The sequence below is a fragment of the Rhincodon typus genome, chromosome 11 (assembly GCF_021869965.1).
Source record: "Rhincodon typus isolate 14 chromosome 11, sRhiTyp1.1, whole genome shotgun sequence".
Lineage (NCBI taxonomy): Eukaryota > Metazoa > Chordata > Chondrichthyes > Orectolobiformes > Rhincodontidae > Rhincodon > Rhincodon typus.
In genome coordinates, this window is record NC_063342.1 from 55,464,740 (window position 1) to 55,490,300 (window position 25,561).

Here is a 25,561-nt window from a genome sequence, read left to right on the forward strand (position 1 = left end):
CTTGAAATAGATGTCACTGTCGAGGTGGTCACCAGAGACGGAGACAGAGAGGTCCAGGATGAAGAGGGAGGTATCGGAGATGGTCCAGGTGAATTTGAGGTTGGGGTGAAAGGTGTTAGTAAAGTTGATGAACTGTGCAAGCTCCTCGTGGGAGCACGAGGCAGCGCCAATACAGTTGTCAATGTAGTGGAGGAAGAGGTGGAGGATAGTGCCAGAGTAACAGCAGAAAAGGGTCTGTTCCACATATCCTACAAGAGGCAGGCATAGCTTGGGCCCATGCAGGTACACATGGCCACCCCCTTTGTCTGTAGTAAGTGGGAGGAGTTAAAGGAGAAGTTTTTCAGGGGAAGGACAAGTTCTGTTAAGTGGATGAGGGGGTCAGTGGAGGGGGACTGGTTGGGCCTGTGGGACAGGAAGAAGCGGAGGGCTTTTAGGTCATCTGTGTGGGGGATACAAGTGTACAGGGATTGGATGTCCATAGTGAAGATAAGGTGTTGGGGGCCAGGGAATTGGAATTCTTGGAGGAGGTGGAGGGCGCGGGTAGTGTCCCGGACGTCGGTGGGGAGTTCCTGGACTGTTGGGGGGGGGGAGAAAAACAGAGCCAAGGTAAGCCAAGATGAGTTCAGTGGGGCAGGAGGAGGCAGAGACAGATTTGTGGATTTTGGGAAGGAGATAGAAACGGGTGATGGAGGACTGGGGAACGATGAGGTTGGAGGCTGTGGGTGGGATGTCACTTGAGGTGATGAAGTTATGAATGGTTTGAGAGACGATGGTTTGGTGGTCAGGAGTGGGGCATAATCAAGGGGGCAATAGGGGGAGGACTCAGAGAGTTGGCACCAAGCCTCAGCGATGTAAAGGTCAGTGCGCCATACCTCTACTGTGCGCCCCCCCCTTGATCTGTGGGTTTGATGGTGAGGTTAGGGTTGGAGCGGAGGGCTGCACGTTCCGTAGGGGAGAGGTTGGAGTGAGTGAGAGGGATGGAGAGATTGAAACGATCGATGTTGCTACAGCAGTTGGAGACAAAGAGGTTGAGGGAGGGTAGGCGGCCACAGGGTGGTGTCCAGGAGGATGGTGTTTGTTGGAAGCGGGAGAAGGGGTTGGCAGAGGGTGAGTTAGACATGCAGTTAAAGAAATAGGTGCAGAGGTGGCAGAAAAAGAGTTCAACATCCAAACATGAACAGAATCCACGGACGTGTTGGCGCAGGGAAATGAAGGTGAGCCCTTTGCTGAGGACTGATCATTCGTCCTCAGTGAGGGGGAGGTCTGAGGGGGATGGTGAAGACCCAGCAGCATTAGGGGCTGGGGCTGGGTGTACAGGTAGAGCTGGGAGCAGGGGTGGAGACTGTCTCAGGAGCCCAAGTGACCATATCGGTGGTAGCAGCAGTATGGTCAGCAGCAGCAGGAAGTGATGTAAACAGTGTTGGTGGAAGTGACGACGTCGGAGGTGTCAGCAGGAGAGGCTGAGGTAACCACATGGTCAATGTGCCAGGCTAACTGTCATCCTTACCTGGTTTAACATGTATGTGACTCCAGACCCACAATGTGGTTGACTCCTTGGGATGGGCAATAAATGTTGGTTCAGCCAATGATGCTCTCATCCCATGTATGAATTTTTTAAAAATTGCCCAGGAAATTTGAACTTCTGATGAACAATTCCCCTGTAGCCTGGAATCTTTGGAAATGCTGGAGACTTTGACAGTTCCAGTAGACTTAACTGGACAGTAACTATCTCAAACACTTGACTCAATATCAAGTCCCTGACTAGACTGTTAGCTCCCTAGCATCCCCAGACTCCTGACAACCCCCAACCTAAGATGACTGCTCTCCCAATCTCCAACTCCATAAACATCCCCCGCCAACAGAACTTGACTCGTCTCCACAACTCAACGACACCCCTTCAAATAGACCTGACTAGCCTCACAACTCAATTAGTACCTGATTCAATCTGACTAGAACCTCGCCGGAAAGCTCATCCCAAACACAGTTAGCCACTTACCACTTCATGCCCTGACCCACCTGTTAACTCTACCCAGCCACCACCCATCCACCTGCCAAGCAGCCCACCTACCCTCATCCACCCTACTTTCTTACCTTATGCCCCTTCCCATCCTGCCTATTCATCTTCTCACTTGTTTTTCTAACATTCTCTCTGGATCAGGTGTTCAGTTTTAAATCTGAAATTGATTGATGAGAAAAAAACAAAGGTTTAACAGGAAATGAGGCAAAAGTGGGTAAATACAACAAGACCACAGTTCAGGCATTGATTTGAATGGTTGAACAATCTCGTTGGACCTCCTGTTCCTGTAAGACTAATTTGGTGAAATTGCTTTGCAAACTATCACTCTTGCTTCAAACAAATAGCAACGCTAGTATTTTACCAGTTGCTGATTGCAATAAACCATAAGGCAGGTTTCCTGCCAGTGATATGAGCATAATTATGTTACATTATAAAAAGTATGGCAGCATCCACTGTTGTTGCAACTTGGAGCGCATTTATTGGTTACTTCATGTGTCCTGTTTGTTGAAGTTCGTGTATGCCAAGGAAACGCTTGTTGCTGAGACCATCAATTTTGCAACGCACAACTGAAGGAAATATTGATGGGAGTTTAAACATGCAGCATATTCTATTATACACATAAGAATAGTTTTAAAATAAGTCATAGAACCAAACCTGTAAAATATCATATGTAATTATCATTAGAAAATAATAATAAAATGATCAATTAAGTATGTAGGCCTTTTATTCTGCACAGTTTTATTGATTCATTGTATCGATGCCATATTTTACAGCCGAAACAAAAAATCTTTACTTTCCCAAAATAGTCTTTTTATCATAAGTAAACATATTTATGGATCTATATTTATTCTTAAAAGGAAAGTTACAGAGAAAGAAAGAGGTAACAAATAGCTGGAAATATGATATTTATCTTGGACGTAAGTCAAAATAAGTATTTTTAGGCACAGTTTAAGGAACACTATACAAGATTCAGGAAATTGTGTGCAGAGGTCCATATAAAAATACAGTAGTTGCTCAAATAAATTAGAATGCTTAGAATAGTATACAAGCTCTTTTCTGACAATCCAACTCACCAAAATGCTCACCCGGGTTTCGAATCAAGAGGCTTCCAGGTATACATACATGTGTTGTTTTTTAATCTTTAAAGATATTTCATAAAATTTATTTTTAGGCATAAGAAAATGATAGAGAAAATGCCGCAATTTTAGTTTGACAATACAAATGGAACTTCAGCACAGCAGTCGGACTGTTGTTCCAAACACATTGCAATAATTATAAACAAGAGTAATAGAGGTCTACTTTGCGTTAGGACACAAGAAGTTTACAGAAGATGTTGCTGAATAATGGTAAATGGATACAAGCATGCACTTTTTCTTGTTACCACAGAGCAATCAGCAGATGTTACTTTATCTGAACGAAATCCAAAAATGAAGCATAAGTTCCCAGCCTCAATACAGGGAACACAAAACTATCATACTTAGGGTAAGTTCTTTCTCTGCAGACAGATTGAAATTAACATCTTGCAGCTGTGGTTTTTGTTTAATATTCTTCACTATAAGCCAAGCTCTTCTGTGATTCTTCTTAGATAATGACACATTACCAAAAGTCTGCATTCCAGCTCTCCATATGTAAAACTGCCAATGTACAAACATTACAGCTATAACTTTTCCAGAACTTTTTTAAAGCCTGGTGCAGGAGTTAAAGCAATTATCTTCGTTGAAGTCAAAGTGGATAATGCATTGATAGAGCAGGTTAAATGCCACACTTCAACTGAAAGAACAGCAAGTAAGCATAAGTAGTGAGCTCTACTTTAAGTATGTCAGTGGAATCAGTTCTACTCTAGTAGTAGTCATCATAGTTCTTCGGGTTTAAGCAGTAAAGCACAGCTCCCCCAAATGAGAAGATGGTAGCTCCCCAGGCAATGCCGTATCCCCAGTTGAATTCATGATATGTTCGCATGGTAGCTGTTTCCACAAATTTGATTGGGTACAAAATGAGTCCACATACCTGCAGAACAACTATACAGAAATACATGTGGTTAATGCAACAGCCACCTGTCTTTTGGCTACAAATAAGAAAAGTGGAATATTTTGATATTGCAGACCCTATGGTCTCTACTTTGTGTTCAACCACATACATTTTATTTATAACATTCAGCAACAAAATAGAGAAATGTTTTAGTGTTGTTATTTCAGTACTCTATGGTGCATAACACAATGTGAAAAGTTGCAGTCCTTTCACTCAAAGGCTAAAAATTAATCTTAGAATTTGAAATATCATGATCATTACAGTAATTTGTCAAAAAATGTTCAAGGCATTATTTCAGGTGCCACCTGGTCTTTGTCCCACTTGTATATATTCTATTAAATATAACAGTTGGGTTGAGATCACTAAATACATTAAATACACACCAATTTCCATAGTTATTATTTCATATTACCCATTTGTTTCAAGAGAGTTGCTAAATCTAATAATAACCTCTAGTGAGTCCAATTTCTCTGCTCTTACCCACTCATCTCAAGGTAGATATACATTTAAAATTAGAAATTTATGCATTGAACATAAAATGCACATCAAGTGTCATTGTTTGAGCATTTTCAGACTATTGAGATGATTTTCATTATCTGATTTATTTGTATGTTATATGACCACCATCTCAGTCCTTCGTAAGAGCTGTGCACCAGATGAATGATGTCATCAAACCGAATAGAATGTGTTTTTTGGTAACAATCTTCATCAGGATCCATGTGTTTTTCATGCATTAGTGTAGACTGAAGGTCCCATTTTTCTGTTTTAAATCTGCCTCTGATTTTGTCCAGTCTTAAAAGTCTCTGGGGGAAATCTGCATTCCTCCCATCATGGCCATTTGAGCAACGTTGTTATAAGCATTCTACAATTGGTGAATATACCTTCAATTGCTAAGGGCCTGTGCTCTGGAATTTCTTCTCACCTTCTTCCATTACGTTGCTCCTTACAACATCCCTCTCGTGTACCCAACATCTCCTGTTATAGCCTGCTATCAAATTTTATTAGGAAGGTTTTCTGAGAAACATTTTGAGTGATTTTGCTGTGTTAAAGCAGGCTTTTGTTGAAAGTGCTTAGTTAAGCTGAGATATATCATTTCAGCATGATCATATTGAATGGTGGCACAGGCTTGATGGGCTGAATGGCCTGCTCCTGCACATATTTTCTATGTTTCTCTATTTCTCATGATTATCAATCTGGATTGTGAACCTGACAGGCTGCAAAACCCCAGGAAAGCATCTTTCTGAATCCAATCTGGCTGTCAATCAGCAAACAAATGTGCAAAAACAGATAAGAGATACCAAACATGGAAACCCATGTGAAATTGGACTGCTCCTTAAATCAACAATGTCAAAGCGACTTATGATGCCCACTGCTGCCCTATCTGAGATGGTTAAATCACAATAAGTTCTTCAACTATGAACTTTTGTGTCCATATAGTTCAGTCCATGTAGATTGCATTGTAATCATATACAAATAGTGTGATTAGGAATAAATTAAAATTTACTTTGTCCATGTCTGTATATATGCAATGCCTAGAACTGATTTTTTAAAAATTACAACATGTGGGACAAATGAATCTTCTTTAAATGCCGCATCTTTAAATGTATACTGTCATGAATACAAATGCACTTTTGATCTGAAAATCAAGCAGAGTACATATACTATACATACTGCACACATCATTTGGGAAATGTAACTGTACACAAGCCAAACAGTGAAATGCAATCATGCCAAAGAAAAATTCTATCACAGAGAGATGGGATTTTGAACTTGAGGAATCAACTGTGCGCCTAATTCTGTACATTTCAAGAAGATAGTTCCTAATTTTAGATGATTACAGGTGCTTTAACTTCTTTAAGGCATCATTCATAAGATCAATAGGTCACACAATCATTGATTGGGTACTGCACATAAGGAGACCATTCAGCCAGCACGTTAAAACAGCGACTCACTTAATCTGACTCCTTAGCCTGTATCCAAAGCCTGCAAATTTTCCTTCTTCAGACAATTGTCCAATTCTCCTTCAAAAACAACAAGTGAATTTTCCTACACCACATGCTCAGGCAGTGCATTCCACATCCTAAACTCATGCTGTATATATTAGTTTTGTGTTTTATTTCCAATCACCTTAAATCGCTACCCTTTGATTCTAGATCTTACCGTAAACAGAAGCAGTTTCTCCCTATCTACTTTTCCAGCTCCTCACAATTTTGAAGTACTCCATCAAATTTCCTGTTAAACTTCTCATCTTCAAAGATAACAACCTCTGCTGCTTGATTATATCCACATAACTGAAGTTTGTCATTCGTGGAATCATTCTTATAAATCCTTTCTGAACTCTCTCTAATGTCTTCACATCCTTTATAAAGCGTATTACCTAGCACTATGCTTATTACCCAGTGGACATGAAACCAGTTCCTTAAACTGGTTTATCATAAATTTCTTGCATTTGTGCCATATAGTATAATGTAAGGTATATGAATTATACATGTTTCAATATCATTTATTTTGGATTTTAGAATTTTGACCTAGTTGTACATCGGTTTTCTGTAAGTTTGAAAGAGTTCAATGATTAACTTGCAGGTATTTCTGTAGCCATAGTAGTTTATCTTTCTTTTTAAATAGTCTGAGGGAGAATGTTCTGGCAGGTTAATGGGAATTTGTTTACACCGAGAGGTTTTTACAACCGAAGAAAATAACCAGTTGTGCATTTGAAGATCAAGGATTGATTTTTTTATTTCTCTGTTGATGAGGGGAAACACCCATAGCTTGGGGGGAAAAAAGTTTTTCTGTTTCAGATGGGGGCAGTTTTCAGAGATCTTGGTTGAAGCTGGTCGTATAAAACAGTTGCTCCTGAGAAAAGGAGGCGGTTTAGGTTCATTATGAAAGAGGTTACTTTAGTGTAAGGAGTTTAGTTTGAATGCTCCATACCAGAAGTGAGAAAATCCATGCTCAGTTACATGAGAATCAAGGAAGAGGCTATCTGATGCTCAAGACTGGGAAGTGAAACATAGGTGAGTCAAACCCGATCTGGGGTAATGAAGGGAATTCTCTCTGATTTGAGTACTGCAAAAGAGTGCTTTGAGATTAATGCGATTGCATTTTACCATGTGTTTCAAACTCTTTACATTTGTGTTAGGTGTAAATAATTTGGTTAACTATTTTATCTTCATTTCTTTTGTGAAATAAACTTTGGTTTTATCACTAAAGCCAAATCTGTAGCATTGCATATTCGTGTTTCAGCATATGATCAACTCATTAAAACAAAAAAAAACTCTACAGAACCAGAGATAACGCAGTGTGGAACTGGTGGAATACAGCAGGCCCGGCAGCATCACAGGAACAGGAAAGCCGACGTTTGGGGTCGGGACCCTTGTTCAGAAACAGTGTGTTCCTCCAGCTGCACACTGTGTTATCTCTGACTCCAGCATCTGCAGTTCTTACTATCTCTATTGAAGCATATATCAGTTTGGGATCTGATTTTTCCAGTAATAACATCAGCTGAGACCATAACATTAGCCTACTCATAAAACCCATGATCTCCTATACTTTATTAGCCACTTTCTCAACCTGCCCTGTTGCCTTCAATGATTTGTGCATATATCATATGCCCAGATCCCTCAGCTCCTTCACTCCCTTGTACTTGTGCCCTTTGTTTCATATCAGCCTTCCTCATTCCCGCTACAAAATGAATCACTTTGCAATTCTGGATTAAGTACAATTTGTCTATTGTAGTGTCATTATATGGGCCTGTCTTCATTTTCGTGAAGTTTTATTATGATCTTCCTTGCAGTTCAGAATACTTCAAAATTTTACGTCATCTACAATTTTCAAAATTGCACATTTGCACCTAAGTCTAGGGTATCTTTATCCTTAAGTGGTTTCATGCATTTCCATCATGAGTACATCCCATTGCACTTATACATCTTTTCTTGTAGGACCACAGGATACCAGGGAGTTCCAAAGGACTAAAGATAGCTTTCTGCAGGTCACAAAGCTCACAACTACATACAGCCTCAGACATATTAGGTGGAACTTTCCCCCTTTCAGTTAAAACGTTTTGTCAAGTGAGGCTCAAGGCATCCAGTCCTTCCAATATTTATGCAACCCAGCTCACAAGCACCTTTCTTGGGGAACACAAAGAGGAGAAGCCTCTGCCGTTACCCAGACCTCCTGGCTTTCATTTCTTATACACCATATCTAAGGCCTATCTGCACACCTCCCTGAGGGCATTGTAGGTCAACCTACAGCTAGTAGACTGCAGTAGTTGAAGAAGGTGGCTCAGCACCACCTTCTCAAGGGCAGCGAGGGACAGGCAATACAGATAGTTCTGCTAAAATGCATATTTTGTTATTGCAAATTGGCTGTAACACAATTGATGAATAGTGGACACTATATGGATAACACAAACTTTCTGCTGTACAGATACAGTAACTTTCTTATAACGTGATTTTCTATGGTGATTTTCTATAGCGCAAGGTCATGCAAGGACGCAACTATTGTGTAATAGGAGAACTACCAGCCAGCCAGCCAGTGGTGCTCACGTCCCATGAGTGAATAAAAGAAAGCATCTTATTGGTCAAAGCAGAGCAGTCAATTTAGTTCCTTATATACCTCTACTAAAACCATAAAGGTAGCACCAGGTGCAAATGTAGGAAAAATGGTTAAAACTTTGAAATTTCTTTGAAAATCTTTGGTATATCTGAGACTGTACTATCCCTACTCTGAGTCACCTACATCTCTCTCTCTGCCAAAGTGATTAAAACAAGGTCAACCAGGTGGACCTCTTGGATGAGTTCCCTGATTGGAGCTGTTAATCTGGTCCAATCAGGAAGCCTCGCTGACAGATATAAACAGGAGTGTCAGAGATTCTGCTCAGTTGGACAGCTGGCTTCAAGGGAGCTGGATCAATATTGAGGACTTTCCACATGAAAATAAGGGGTGACTTGGTGATGGGACACCAGCCTCAGAGGAGTTATTTCATCTGTCTTACCTAAAAGTGACTTATCTGTCTCTTTGGTGTTCCAGTAAACTCTTGAATGTGTGGAATATTATACATAATATAGACTATAGCTGTCTAGTATAGTTACTTGAGTGGATGTGGTTGCTGATGTCAGTTTTACAGCATTTTATACATCACCATACTATTCACATTTGAAAATATCTTCTCATTAGATAACATAAGTACTGTCAGTTTCGACTGTTTCAACACTAACCCCCTGTCCCTGCAACAGTTTCCTTTAAATCCCACATTGCTCAGAATTAAGATTGAGTCCTGTTTCTCTTAGGCCTACTATTTTCATCACTGAGTTGACTTGCTCCCAAATTAGCATCGATCCTGAACTCTAATTCAACAGTCGACATCTGGTTGTTGCATGACAGAACTGATGCATTTAAGGAGACAGCTCAAGTTTATCAGGCTCCTCCTGTTTTTATTTACTGGATCAGCACTGAATTTGTTGGGTGTGGATTCAGAGACGTGAAGAATCTTTCAATTACTCGACGGAGCAGTATCTTTGTAATCTGATGTGTTCCCTAACCTATCATTATGACTTTATAATTTGAATTTTTTCTTCTGGAATCAATTCGACAACATATTCTTGAAAGAATGTTTCCAATAAGCAAATTACAAAACTTTTCCCCTGTTTTCACCAATATAAAAATCACAACAGATATTCAAAGTTTCCAAGGAAGAGAGAGTATTGTTGTAATATACGTTGTTGGACTAATAATCCATAGAATTCCTGATTGATGGGCTGGGCACATGAATTCAAATTGCACCATGGCAGCTGGGGAAATTTAAATTTAATTAAATAAATGTGGAATATAAAGCTAGTCTTAGTGACAGTAATCATGAAACTACAAGATTGTTGTAAATCCCCACCCGGCTCACAGATACCCTTTACAGAAGAAATTCTGTCATCCTTCCATGATCTAATCTAAATGAGACTCATGGAAATGGGGCTGACACTTAACTGCCCCAAAAGTCTCTAACAAGCCAGTTATGTGAGCATCGGAAGTCAAATAAAAATAAAACAGTGTGGAATCACCCAGCATCACCCAAAGGCAGAATTGACTCTAACTTGACATTGTGGAAAATTGCCCAGCTATGTCCTGTTTACAAAAGAGAGGACAAATCCAAACAAGCCAACTACTGCCCCATCAGTTACTTTCGGCCATCAGCATCCATCACAGAATACGTCATCTACAATGCAATCAGTGACACTTATTCAGCAATGACCCCGTTCACTGATGCACAGTTTCTATTCCATCAAGACAACTTGGCTCCAAACATCATTACAGCAAAGCATCAGTGTGCCATCAAGGAGTCCCAGCAAAACTGATGTCAACGGTAATCAGGGTAAAACTCTCCACTGGTTGGGAGTCATACCCAGCATAATAAAATATGGTTGTGAGTGTTGAAGGACAATTATCTCAAGCCCCAAGTCATAGTTGCACCAGTTTGTCAGGATAGTAATCTAAGCACAAAGTATATAACTGCTTCATCAATGACTTTTCTTCAGGATAAGGTCAGAAGTGGGGAAGTTGCTTATATTGTGTAGTATTAAGCACCATTTATAACTTCACAGATAATGAACCAGTCATTGCCCATATGCAAATGATACATAAACACTATTCATGTTTGGACTAAGGAGGAACTTTTGGATTGCACAAGAACTGGCCATTGACTGTCTTTAATTGGAAAATTTAACCAATTCCCCTTAACATTCAATTCAATTACCATTTCTGAACCCTCTACCATCAACCTCCTGAAGGTTTCCTTTGAACATAAATTTAATGCATTGCCTATCCACATCACTGACAAGGCATAAATCAAGAATGTGATGGAGTATTCTTCTTTTGTTTGGAAGAGTGCAGCTGCAACAACCTTCAAAAAGCTAAACCCAGTGATATCAAAGGAACAATGAAATAGCTCCAAGACAAGATGGCATGTGACTTGGAGGGGAACTTGCAGCTGATGGCATTCCCATGCTGCTGCTGCCGTTGTCCTTTTTGTCCACATCTCATGAAAGTGTTTTTTTTTTAAATTCAATCTTAGACAAAGCAGTATGCTTGACTGGCACCACATTCACCAGGGTAGACATCCACTTCCTCCACCACTGCTGCACTGTGGCAGCAGTATGTATCACATACATGATGCACTGCAGCAACTTGATGAGCCTCGTTTGGCAGCTCCTTACAGTTCCACTATCCAATAAGTTACCCACCATGAATGTCAGGCTCACCAGTCTGTAGTTCCCTGCCTTTTTCTATGTATATATACATAGATATGGAACCAAACTAATGCCAATTTAACACACCCACATATTGATGCCAATTTGCTTTTATTACTCAAATGTAAGTCAGTATTTCAAATGATGTAAAGAAAAAAGCCCTATTCAAAAGAAGAACATTCAGTTCTGAAGAAGGGTCACTGGACCTGAAATGTTAACGGTGCTTTCTCTCCACAGATGTTGCCAGATCTGCTGAGATTTCCCAGCTATTTCTGTTTCTGTCCTAGGTTCCTGAAGTTGATTGTTTTTTTAAGTCATTCATGGGATGCTGGTGCTGCTCGCTGGGCCATGATTTATTGCCCTTCCCCAACTGCCCTGGAGACAAGCAGAAATTTGACCTAATGACAGTGAAGGAACAGCTCCAAACCACGTCCTTCCAGGTGGGAGAGGTCCTGGGTTTGGAAGGTGCTGTCAAAGGTACCTTGTTGAGTTAGTAAATGTTGCACTTCTGCCTGTGTGTGTCAGCGGTGAAGGAAGTGAATGTTGAAGGTAATGGATAGGCTGCCAATCAGTTCTGTCCTGGATGGTGCAGACATTCCTGCTGGTTGTTGGAGCTATACTCATCCAGAGAGGCTATTCCATTGCACGCCAGTCCTTGGAGATGACAAAAAGGTACTGGGCAGTCAGGAGGTGAGCTACTCATCACAGAATTCCTGTCGTTTGACTTGATCTTGCAGCTACAGTATTTGTGTGACTGTCCAGTTTCTGGTCAATGGTAACCCCTCAGGCTTGCTAGTAAGGAGAATCCAGCAATGGTAATGCAACTGACTGTCAAGGAGTAAGGGTGATGGTTAGATTCTCTTGTGGTCATTGCTTGGCACTTGTGTGGCTTAAACATTACTTGCCACTTCGCATTCCAAACCCAAATGTTGCCTTGCTGTAAATGGACCTGAAATGTATCAGCGTGCAAGGAGAAATAAATGGTGCTGGACAATCATCAGTGAACATCTCCACCTCTGTCCCAAAGATGAAGGGAAGCTCATTGATGAAGCAACTGAAGATGGCTGACACTAGCTACATGGATCTGGCAAGTTATTAAAAAAAAAGAAAGCAACAGAGACAGAGTAAATCAAAGGCAATTCTTTAACAAGGAAGGGGAAACAGCTAGAGTTGCTAATTGTGTTGGAATTACTCCTGGATATTTCAGCAGGTGACCATACATCCAACTACCTTACCAGTCAAATAGTCTTCCCCCAACTTCTCCAAAATATTTATTATTAATAAATGTAAGCACACAACTGCAATTAAATTAAACACACAGTTTTCTGGGTCTTTCTGATTTTCCTTTATATTGTTCAAATGACTGTGCAGGAGATTCATCTTCAATTCCTGAGATCTCCGGTTTAATCAGGCAGGTTGTCATTCTTAGGAGCAGTTCGTAGTTTGAGATTTACTTATGAATCAATGTTCCAGGCTAGACGAATTTGGAGAATTTCAAACAGCTTTATCAGAGCCAGATGTTAGCTGAAAGAAAGGAACTATCAGACAGGAATCTGCAGATTACTGCATGGGTCACACACTGGGGAAACTGCAAGAAGATCTGTTTAGACACATACGTTTGTGACTGGAGATATGGCAACTGACTCATTCAATGATCATAAACCTGTTCAGAATTGTAGATAAGAACTGACACAAACTTTGTAGAAAGTCAAACTTTATTAACAACTGCCATAAAGTACCTGCAAAACAAAGAAATAACTTGTAAAATGAAAGCAAAATGCATTTGAAAAAGAAAGCAGTCAAGGCTCCAAGTGGATTCAGTCAAGTTTCCTTCCATTTTCACCCAAATCATAAGTACACAATGGAAATAAAAATGGCTGCTACCATAGCCAGAGAGGCCAGAAAAAACTTTTCATTCTCTGAGGGAATTGGTATAGTTTCATATCAATGTGAGGCCCTTCAAAAGGACAATAGCATGAAACAGACCTCTATCTAATGAAAATCATGGATGAGCACAAAATGTTCCGAGAGTTTTAAGGATTGACTTTTCATGTTGGCTAAAGATTCTGGCCCAAGAACACTTGACCACATTATTCAATATTAGGAACCAATCTTACCAATTGCTGGGAAGTGCAAGCAATGGTTTGCATCCTGGAAAATTTCACCCGAGTTGTCAGAGTAACAAAGTTACACAGTGCTATCGCCGTCACACTGTACGGGTGTTTCTCCCTTCACACCTTGGCCATAAAACCTCCACACCATTATCCTATGTGTAATACTGTCTCTCTTGAGTACAGTAGGGTTTGGGAGTGGGAGAAGTCCTCCTTCTATGTGTGGCAGCAATAATCTCTGATTGGATGTGCACCAAAAGCCTTGAGCAATAGATCTCTGAGACTCTGATACAATGTGCAACATACATGTAGAAGCAGCCCGTCTGCCTCCATATGAGGTGTTTCCATGTGCCAGTGTTTGGAGTATACTCTTCCAAATGTTATTTGCAAGTGTATTGCAAGTGCTGAGGAGCTGCTTTGTTTTTGATATTGCCCACAGAGGCTCATCGGATCATCCTCAATGGATCCAGGCACAAAAGCTGTGGTGGTCTTTGTGTGTGCTGAGCACCCAACAGCTAGATTGACAGAGTGCAGACCTATGTCCATAATCATCAGACAGTGTGGGTTTTGGACCTGGCTCTCCAGTGCAGCTGCTGACCTGTTCATTGAGGCATCAAGATGCTCTCATGCCAGAGGCAGGACAATACAAAAAGCATTGGTGGAGCCCTCCAAACTTTCAGTCTGTTTTCCCAATGCCACCAACAAATGTGCCTGCTGTTCCTGTGTCTGATTGTGCAGTTGTATGAAGTTGCTAATGGCTGGCACTGCAAGATTATCTCTGACCTGGGGCTGAGCAGATCCCTGTACTCTGGCAGTCCTCCGAATGCCAGTGACATGAGGCGTTTTATCAGACAGTTGCAGAGAGGTAGCAGTGATCTGTTCACCAGCATGTGCTCCCACTCTGATCCAGCTAGAGTACCCACCAAGGTATCAGAATCTGAGCTGGTGAGGGTGCAGAAATTTGACATCAAGCCACATAGGATGGATGGCCAAAATCTTGGTCAAAGAGATAGGTTTTTAGAGAATGTCTTAAGTGAGGAAAGAGTGGAAAAGAGGCAGCAAGATTTAGGGAGATCATTCTAAAGCTTAGGGCCTTCTCAGCTGTAGGTATGACCGACCATTGTCGTCCGTCTAAAATTTGGGATATACGAGGCCAGAATTGAAGGGAGTACATATCTTGGAGGGCTATAAATTTGGAGAAGATAACAGATATCATAGGTATGGCTGGGATGGGATTTGAAGACAGAGATAAGAAAGACTAAAAATCAGAGTTAATGTTTCAGGTCCAGTGACCCTTCCTCAGAAGGTAGCTCATTGAATACAACGGTGATGGGTTTGGCACGAGTTAAGATGTAGGTAGCATCGTTTTGGATGACTTATCTGTTTGGTTGCATAACAGTGTAAAGGATTTTGCTTTGGTTTTCTGCTGCCAGACTCTGACTAAGTTAATCACAACATTGGAACTCACTACTTCTGTCTATATTCTACAATCACTTCACCACTCCTAAATCATCATCTGTTTTTTCTGTAATGTTATTGTAATTCTGGTGTTTTTAAAAGGTAAGCGATATAATTGAAGCCAGTAAAAGTACACAGTACACCAGGCAAATAAATTTACAGTTCAGTCAAAAATGGACAGTCACAGCGTTTAATCTCATATCACGTATTTTTTCCCCCAATCACAGTAAATCAGTCACATTGTAATTGAATCCATTATGTGCGTCACATCAATGTCAGAAATCATGGTACCATCTGATTCACCATAAGCATACCATTATCTATTTGAGTATATATCTTTCACATTCAGTACTTGGATTCACAATAAATTGAAAGTTAACTGTTTGAAGTAAGCATTACTCCTGCAGGTGGTACTTTGATAAGTATCTGCAGAATTCATGTATCATACTGACGTGCAACACCTGTGCTGTTTTTAGTAAACATATTTGCCCAAATTGTATGGTATTTCATGTAAGTTAAATAAAACCTTCTTGCTGTAGTACTCTTGGTCACATTAATCAAGTCTAGGATATTATTTACTTTATTAACCACCCTCAATCACTACAGCCACCATGCATATACATATCCAGGTCCCTCTGTTTCTGCATCCCCTTCAAAACTGTACCTTTGTCCAATCTTAGAAACATTTATTAGCCATCATTCTCTGTTTCCTGTCATTCAGCCAATTTCATTTCCACATGGCACCTTTCCCTTTTATTCCATAAACTATAACTTTGCCCACAGTTCTGGTGTGTGGCAATGATTAAATGTGTTTTGGAAGTCTATATCACCAGCAGCAACATCCTGCTGAACCCTCCTCTGTTACCTTTTAAAAAAATGACAGAGAGCTCGTTAAACATTGTCTGAAAAGAAGTAAAGATTAACCTGCATTTGTTTTGTCCAAATTATTCATTTATGCCATTTTCATTTTGTCCAAATTATTGTTTCTAGAAGTTCCACCGTCACTAATGGACGTTAAGCTGACTGGCTTGTAGCTGTTGGGTTTATCTTGTCAATTTTTTTTTTAACATGAATGTACAGTTTGCAGTTCTCCAGTTCTCTGGCATTATTCCTGATACTGAGGAAGATGGAGCTTTCTGACTCATGTTTCTGCACACTCATAAGATGGATACACCTTGTCCATGTCAACTCTATCCAGGCTGCTCAGTATTCTGCAAGTTTCAATAAGCTCCCCCTTCATCCTTCTAAACATTATCAAGTATAGACCCAGAGTTCTCAATGCCTTCTCATATGACAGGTCCTTCATCCCCAGGACCATTCTTATAAACCTCCTCTCCAAAGGATCCCCTCCAAAGGCAGCATGTCCTTCCTTAGATATGGAATCCAAAACTGCTCACAATATTCAAATGTGGCCTGACCAGACCTCTATACAGCCTCAGCAGTGCATCCCTGCTCTAATATTCTAGCCCTCTTGAAATGAATGCTAACATTGCACTTGCCTTCCTAACTGCCAACTGAACCTGCATGTTAACCTGAAGATAATCCTGAACTAAGATTCATTTAGAAAATACTCTATGCCTCTATTCTTCCTACCGAAGTGCCTAACCTCACACTTTGCCATATTATATTCCACCTCTTTGCCTACTGGCCTAGCCTCTCCAAGGTCATCTGCAGCTTTCCTGCCTCCCCAACACTACCTATCCCTCTGCCTATCTTTAAGCCATCTGCCAACTTGGTAACAATGCCTTCAGTTCCTTTGTCCAGATTGTTAACGACAAATGTGGATATTTGTGGTTCTGACACTGACCTATACAGAACTCCACTAGTCACTGGCTGCCATCCTGAAAAAGACCCCTTTATCCCTACTGTGTCATTTGTCAGTCAGCCAATCCTCTATCTATGCCAGTACCTTGCCCCTAACACCATGGGCTCTTGTCTAATTTAGCACCTTGTCAAAAGCCTTCTGGAAGTCCAAATAGATCACATCCATTGGCTCTCCTTTGTCCAAGCTGCTCATTACCTCGCCAAAGAATTCCACCAGACTTGTTAGGCATGACTTCCCCTTGACAAAGCCGTGTTGACGCAGCCCAATATTGCCATGCACTTGTACTCCGCAATCTCATCCTTAATAATAGTCTCTAAAATCTTACCATCAATCGAGGTTAGGCTAGCTGGCCTATAATTTCCAGTTTTTTTGTCTTCCTCCCTTCTTACATTAGCCATTTTCCAGGTCTTTGGGACCCTTCCTAACTCCAGTGATCACAAAGGTCACCACCAATGCCTCCACAGCTATCTCCTCCAGACCCTGGGGTGTAGTCTGTCTGGTCCAGGTGATTTATGCACCTTCAGACGTTTTTACATTCCCAACATTTCCTCCTTAGTGATGGCCACTAGACTTACCTCTGCCCCTGAATCTCGTGATTTCTCTTATTTGTTTTTTTTTTCACCTATTTTCTGAATTTTGTATATTTAGCATGGTTCTCAAATGGATTTTCTACTTGACTTGTCATTAGCACACTTTTTCTTCTTCATCCTAATTTCTATCCCTTTCAAAATCCACGATGCTCTAGGTTTGTTTGCTCTGCCTTTCACTTTCAAGGGAATATACCCTCATTGTCCGTAAACTCTCTCTTCTTCTACGGTTTCTCATGCTAAGCTTTGACTTCAATTTGTTTGGCCTAGATTCATTCTTATTCCATCAAAGCTGGCTTTCTACCAGTTAATTATTCTTACTGTAGATTCTGCAATGTCCTTTTCCTTAGTCAGCCTAAATCTTTTGATAAAATGATCAATACCTCTTAAATATTCTCCTACAGACATTAAATCTAATTGGCTAAGCTTAAACCCAAGAACCAAGTCTTGCTCTTTGTTGTTGAATTGTAAATGTTATGCTGTAGAAAATATTGCTGAGCATAATCCAGAAACATTCTCCGCTCTTTATATTACTATCATAACTCTATTCAGATAACTTAAGTCCCCCGTTATATCTACTCTGTAATTTTTGCAATTCTTGCAAAATTGTTCTCCAACATTCTTCCTTCTCGTTGGCATAGACTACGTTGAGCAGTGTAATTGCTTCTATTGTAGGCACATCATCATATTTCCAGATGGCTGTGGGCATCTATAATTCATCATTCTTATTTAGCACACTTCATCTTTCACATGCATGTACAGTAACCAGATTTAAACGTTATTAATTTCTTCTTTACTCTGACCCCTCCTGTTAGCTCACTGTTCTCTATTCAAGAGCTGTCTATTGCTCCCAATATTTTCTGAACCTTGGTATACCTGTCTGATATTATGGTCTGGTTCCCACATCCCTGCCAAGTTGGTTCAAATCTTCCCCAGTAGCATTAACATCATTTTCCACAATGAAACTCAGTTCTGGCTCTGTGATGGTGAAACCCATTTGGTTTGTATCAATTCCATCTTCCTGAGAATCTAAGGCCCTCCCTCCTACATCATCTTACTCGTCACGCATTCAACTGCTTTTTCCTCTTATTTTCACACTCACCCATAGTATTGGGAGGAATATGGAGTTTACTACTTGAGGTCCAGCTTGCTAATTTTCTAATTAACTTTAGTTCTGACCACAGCCCTTTTCACAAATGTCATGGGTACTGATATGGAAAATGAATGCTGGCTATTTATCTTCCACTCTCTGGGTGCTTTGTGGCTACTCAGTAATGTTCTTGACCATATGGTCACAGTAATGGGATGTTTCTTTTAGCATTGATGAACTACATACCTTTTTAACCTCAAATCATTTTGCTTTAGTAACTTTGCCATTTTAAAGCAATAACTGAACCTGTGCCATATTCAGACAATGATGGATCTGTTGCAACCATCAGCAACTGTACTCCAAGCTTACGAGGTATGCCCCAAGACATAGATTTCAATCAGGAGAGGTGTAAACAGGACTGCTGTTGTAGAGAAATATCCAAAGTGAAATTACTTAACGACTGCAACTCAACTCTTTTGCTCACAGGTACTACAGTATTGCTTCGGCTGGCTTATATCCTCATTTCAGAGGTTAACACAAAATGTCTCCAGGAGCTGGGCAGCACCTGAAGGAATATCCCGTCTGCACAAAAAATGAATTTGAAAATCATTTCACTCAAAAATATGAATTGCTAAAATGTGTAATTTGCAAATTAAAATGGCACTTTAGTTAATTCTTGGATTACAGAAAAACTTAACTTGCAGGACTAAAGGCAACAATTTTTCACTGGCAAGTAATTTTTCCACTGTACACAGTTAAATTTTGTACCTTTCTCTACTCTTCTCCACACTAACACATCATTAACTTGAAAGGTTAAGTGAATATTTTAAAAAGTACTTATTTCAGACATAATGAATACTGGCACTTAAACAAAGCTGGTTAAATTATTCGGGGAGACATGAAATGAAATAGTCTCGGCCTAAACTAATAAAATATTAAACAAATAATTATCTGCTGGTGTATCCATTCAAACACAGACAATTTGTACTAGTAGTACCTGGAAAGAGAAGAAGCAATAAGTTGAGAGAATAAAGTTACAGTAAGTTTTACGTTTGTACCCTTCCTTCGCGTCTGTATCGCATATTGTTATTGTTAATCTCACAGGTGCATGAGGAGAAAGCATGGAGAAATATTCCAGCAGTGGTCACATCAATTTTCAGACATTATTTTAAGCTTGAGAATTTTTAGAATAGTTTTACTCATCCCGTAAGTTATTTTTTTCCTGCAAATGAGTTGGGTAACTTGAGAAACATTATCATCTGCATGGTCAAAGCCTAGAGGTAAATTATCTGTTTTTTTTTGAATGTTTAAAAATGGTTTGAAATTTCCAATAAAGATCACAGCCTAAGTCATAACTGATAATGACTACAATGCTAAATTGATCATATCCTTCAGAATTGTGCCACCACTTTCAATCTATCCATACTGAAATGTAAATGACATTGTGATTCAAAATATGCGTACCTTCTACCTCATGGAACAGTGGGTTGAATACAAGAAACGGAGATCTATTTCAATTACTTGTAAATTGTAACTTCACTGATAGCTAATTTGAATACTGCATTGGTAGCAGGTGATCTGTCATCGAGAAACAAAAATGGTCATTAAACAGCTGAGTAATGAGTTATTCACCACCCAGCATATCTTGTCCACTGTTTCAAAGCCAACCACTTAAAGCAGCTGCTTGTTCAGGTGTTCCTGTCTTACAGCTGAATTCTCAATACAAAACACAGCACAGGGATAAGGAGTAGTCTTGTTCAAGTTTACAGCTAGCAAGGTACAAGTGCCTGTGAAAAGTAAAATGCTGCCCAATTCAGGCCAGAAGAAAACACAGTGGGCATACTCTGCAATTTTAAAAAAATTGCAAAGAAGCTGTAACATTTCTAATGTGATATTATTCACTTATTATTTTAATGCTTATTCATTCATATTTAGTCATCATTAAATCATTTCTGTATTATCACTATTCTAATATTATATGTTATTTTTAAATAATAACATTGGCTAAATCAGTCAAAAATAGAAATGGCAATTGAAAATAAAATTAACAGTTCACAAGGTTACAACATATATGGAAGAATAAGAGTGCAAACAGCCACATTTTCTGCAAAACACCTTTCAGAAATGATTCAATAATTTAAAAAAGAATATATCAGGCTAAACACAATGGAAAAAGAAATTGACAATTAAAAGTTGAAATGGAAACATGATAGAAAAGCCTCTTAAATAATGCAAAGCTGGTGTTGAACAGGAGGCCAGACACTATAGAAGGGATGAGATAAGACAGGAATAGAAACATATTTACAACGAGGATTTAGAAAATATGAAGAATAAAAGCAAGAGGAAAGATACATGTGGAAAAAGGCATGTTAAGTGAGGAGAAAGCAAAGGGATTGATTTATACCTCCCCTTCCCCTTAGAATGGGATAGCAGTTTAGAAATATTAAAAAAAACATAACCGGTCCCCTTCTGCTTGAAACCAAGTGAGCTGGGTGACAGGCAACCAATCCATGTCCCTGAGGTAACTGTATATTTAAATACTTTAACAAAGCCATGCAGTTGCATTTTAACTGTACTGTTATCGTCAACACCCGCTGACTAGATTCTCAGGGCCTTAGAAAACTTGGATTATGAAAGGAGGCTATGTAGGTACTTCCTATGGGCCAGGGCAGCCATATTCTTGCAAATCTGTTTTACCCCACCTGCACAGTATCGAGCGCACTGCATCTGAATTCTCTGAGCCATACTGCTATCATCAATCTCAACAGGTTTCTATTCCCATTGCCTTTGCAGTGTCTCTCGAAAGGGTTTTCTCTTCCTGTGCAACTTCTAGGTCTCCAAAACTGCATATGAAAATTTTGAAGCATGTTCTCCACCCTGTTGTGGTATACAGGGTATACAACAACGCAGAATCGCCAAGCAGAGACTGATAGCCAAGTTCCATACCGATGAAGACGTCCTCAACCGTAATCTTAAGTTCATATCATGCTACATGTGACCCCACCACATTGTTCTGTATCTCTAAAATCTTCCTTGCTGTTCTGTTTTGACACCATCACCTGGATAAATTGTTATCATCTCTCTACCTTAATTAGTTTGTACAGTTTTGGATTAATTATTACTTTCAAACACACACGCTCTCTCAAGCACACACAGGTACACACATAAACCTATGGGGTGAATCATTTCATCCAAGATTTTGGTTATTTGCAGATACATTCTATTTTGTCACAGTCAGTGTGGCACTTTATAAATTCCTGCTTTCGGAATAAAACCAGCCTGATTCCAGGTTAAAACTCTGAGACATTTCTGGACAAGGCCTCGCACCTACAATTCAGTGTCTGACCTGAGATGTCACCTACTGTGTATTCTTATCGCTCTGCCTGTTTGAAGTTTGGAAAGTTAAGCAGACCCTAATGAAACCTTTAAATATCCCGGGCAGTGACTTGAAACAGACTCTGGAATTTGCATCTTAATCGATCGAAACTTGTGTCTCCTTTCTAACAGAGTTCTCCATGCCCTGCTTCTGCAATTTTTAGAATGCAAGAACATATGAATGATTAAAGATTCAACAGGAGGCAGTCAGCCAGCCATTTTAAGGTTGTTCACTCCACTCACACCTTTGATCTCTCTGCCCTTCATCTCTCTGCCTAAAAACTGTGTTTCTGTGCTGTCCTCTCACTGCACCTGAAAGCTCCAAAAGCTTGTGATTTTGAACAAATCTGTAGGACTATAACCTGGTGCCATGTGAGTTTTGATCTGATATATTTGTACTGGTCCCAAAAGTTAAAATTGCTCCCATTGTCTCACGCTACGTAATATTTGCTTTGGTTTCTTCAACCTTTGCTGCTCCTTCACTCTCATTTTGATCTTTTTGGTTCCATCAACAGTTTTTCTCTCTATATATCTGTCCTTTATTGTGCTTTCCTTGAATTTTATTGCCCTTATTCCTTTGTTTGTATCTCTGGCCAATGCTTCCATTTATCTTTGTTTGGTATCTTTTTGACTGCACAGCTCTCCTGACAGTGTGCTGGGGCGGGGGGAGGGAGGGTAGCATTATCATGCTTCTGCTTTGCTGAATGTTGCTAAAAAGCAACATTAAAAAGGACCCAAAATCCATAATGGTGATGGAAACTCTCTATTTCATCGATGTGCATTATACAGGACTCACACTGGGGCTGATAATACAGGGCACTATGGCACAGTATATTGGAGAAAAATATTGGTAGGCTTTTAGATGAAGCCAAATGCCATTGAAAATTCAGCAATAAAAACCTGCAGGGTTACTTTTGACGTGTGGGCTGTTGAATGAGACGCTCTGACATCTTTCATACAAGTACTTGAACGTATTTCTGACACAGAAAGTACGTTGCAGGTACATCATGAATTTCACACAAGTAACAGCTCAACACTTATCCTACCGTAATCCTGTGCAATATTTGTGCGACAATTTTGCAACAAGTGTGAAATGAAAAGTAGCAACTTTCTGCCAGGGTCCTACAAATAATATGGTGCCTATTAAACAAATATATTAGCTCAGACAGTTTTATGTTTCACAAGTTGAAGAGGAATTCCCACTATAATGTTCCAAATAATTTTTTTTTTAAAATTCATTTTTGTGGGATGTGGGCATTGCTGCTTGGCCAGCATTTACTGCCCGTCCCTAGTTGCCATTGAGAAGGCGGTAGCGAGCTGCCCCCTTGAACTGCTGCAATCCACCTGCTGTGGGTTGATTCACAATGTCACTAGGGCGGGAATTCCAGCATTTTGACCCAGCGACAATGAAGGAATTACAATATATTTCCAAGGCAGGATGCTGAAGGGCTTAGAGGGGAGCTTGAAGATGGTAGTATTTGCAGACATAACAGTGTATACTTGAATTCTTGACCAAGAAAGGAGCAACACAGCATCACAGACCTTAGCTCTGAAAGTTGACAACGGCTCCCAATCACTATTGCAAAAGAGCATGGGTTTATGTTGAGTGAGGACAGGATTGGAGTTAGCTGTGATTCTCTGACACTTGATTATCCGCCAGTGCTCATTGTCTTGTTTCACATTGTATGAATGGCTCCTTAGTCAAGGATGTCATCAGCACCTGTGAACCCATGCTCCATGAACAGAAGTGAAAAACAAACTAATTTTATCTTATGACCAATTTTCTTTCCACATATTTTCTATTTCACATTTCTAAAAATCAACATTTTTTTTAAAAACATATGCAGCTGAAACTTGGTAGTGCAACAAAGAACTAAAAGACTGCATGCAGCAGAATCATTTCCACACTCTACAACATCTCTTCATACTTAATATGAGCATACAAGTTGTATAGGATTCAGACTGATTAATGAATTACCTGCAGCAAACAACAGGACAGCCACAGGTCTGTAGAATCTCCGACGAGTTCCCTGGCAGATTGAGATCAGAGCCACCAGAAAGGCAATGATAATGATGGCTGCTCCAGCCAGAAGCAAAGCAACTGTAGCAATCTCCCAATCTATAACACAGAACATAAAAGTGGAACAATCTGAATATACATAAAATCACATAACATAAAACTGTCATGTTCCAATATTCACAAAGTAAGTGTACAAATGAATCAGTGTATGAAAAAGTAACATTTGAACAGCAGGTTCAAATCTGTAAAATGCAAAAAGAAAACAACGGCACTTTGCCCATATATTACATGAAAAGACAGCAAAATCTGACAAGAATTATTTCCTGCATTTGGCAGGGGTCAACAATTCCAAAGCAGAGGAGCAGTTTAAAAATATAAACATCTATTACCTAATTTCAAATCTAACTTTTGGGATGTAATCCAACATGGATGAATCTGGTATTCACTAAACAGGAATTTCCACAGCATGCAAAGTATCAAAATTTGATCTGATTTTATACCAGGCCAGGTAAAAAGCTATGATATTATGGGTCTGCGTACTAACATTTAAGTGACTGCAAGTAGATTAAACTTTGATTTGAAAAGACACAGAATCCACAAGTGACCAAAATCACAAGTTAGTTGCAAGGTACTTTTCCATAAGTAAACTGAATTAGGTATTATCCACTGATTAATCAATTAAATTAACTTTTGAAAATGTGTTATTATTCTTCAGACTATTGTTGTGAACTGTTTGATAAAAAGAATATTTTAATCTGTCCATTTACTTAAGGTGACTTTCATCCTTTCTCAGACTTGCTTTTTAACTGAGACCAGAAACTCCTGCATTATCGAAAACTTAGAAAATATCTTAAAACCAATCATGGAATTGAAAAAGTTCCATTTCTAAAACCTTATTTTCGCTCAAGTTATTAAATACAAAGAAAAGCAAGCATTTTTCTATTTTTCTATTATGATGAGCCAACATATAAAAGAAACTCTGTAACTAGCAAGCAAAATACAAAAATGTGAACAATGGATTCGTGCTTTTATAAAAATTATACAAACTTTCCACAATTTGTTAAAAACAACAATAAAGTACAGCGCACAATGGTTGCGTCCAAAACCATTGTAAATCGATCTTAACAATGTTGTCTAGGTGGGGAAGCTGAGAGCAAAAACTACAGATAGGAAATCACAGTCAACAACAACAACGTTCTGAGGAAGGGTCACCGGACCCGAAACGTTAACTCTGTTTTCTCCTCCACAGATGCTGCCAGACCTGCTGAGCTTTTCCAGCAACTTCGTTTTTGTTCCTGATTTACAGCATCCGCAGTTCTTTTGGTTTTTATTTAGGAAATCACAGTGGTTCCCAAGCACATCTGTCACTTCAACATTACCTTCATCTCTTACACTTAGTGTGCGGTTAGTGATATGAAGAAAATCTAGTCCGTAATTCACATTTTAGACGACTTTAATTTCTAAAATTGAAAGGTAAATAGTAAAACAAACAGTATTTATCTTACTAGGTCACAGATGGAAGTTAAATAATGGGTGATGCATCTCTGGGCTTCTCAATGGAACTAGAGAGAGTCTGGAAACGGGAATTTTGTGTAAGTCTGTAAGTTATTCGTATGGGTCAAGGAATCAAATATTTGTGTTGAGGGTAAAATATAATTGGTTTGCATTTGTGTTGCACGCTACTTTACTGTAGAGAGGAGTATGGGTGTTGGAACACCTACACCCTTTGTTTAATTTGTCTATGGTGTTCATGGACAGAATAAAGCTGCTCAATTTGGGAACAACCAAAGCAGTTGTAATTCTTAGCTTCATGGA

The 25,561-nt window shown here is 39.6% G+C and overlaps 1 protein-coding gene across 1 annotated transcript in view; it reads right to left on the minus strand.

Annotated features, from left to right (window-relative positions):
• Positions 1–2,723: 2,723 nt before the first annotated feature.
• tmem47 (transmembrane protein 47) overlaps positions 2,724–25,561 on the minus strand; it is a 47,941-nt gene continuing 25,103 nt past the window's right edge. The window contains exons 2-3 of the mRNA XM_048603333.1: positions 23,705–23,845; positions 2,724–4,035 (exon numbers count right to left, since the gene is read on the minus strand). Of these exons, the coding sequence (XP_048459290.1) occupies positions 3,857–4,035; positions 23,705–23,845 (320 nt within the window). The 3' untranslated portion in view covers positions 2,724–3,856. The remainder of the gene's footprint in view (positions 4,036–23,704; positions 23,846–25,561) is intronic.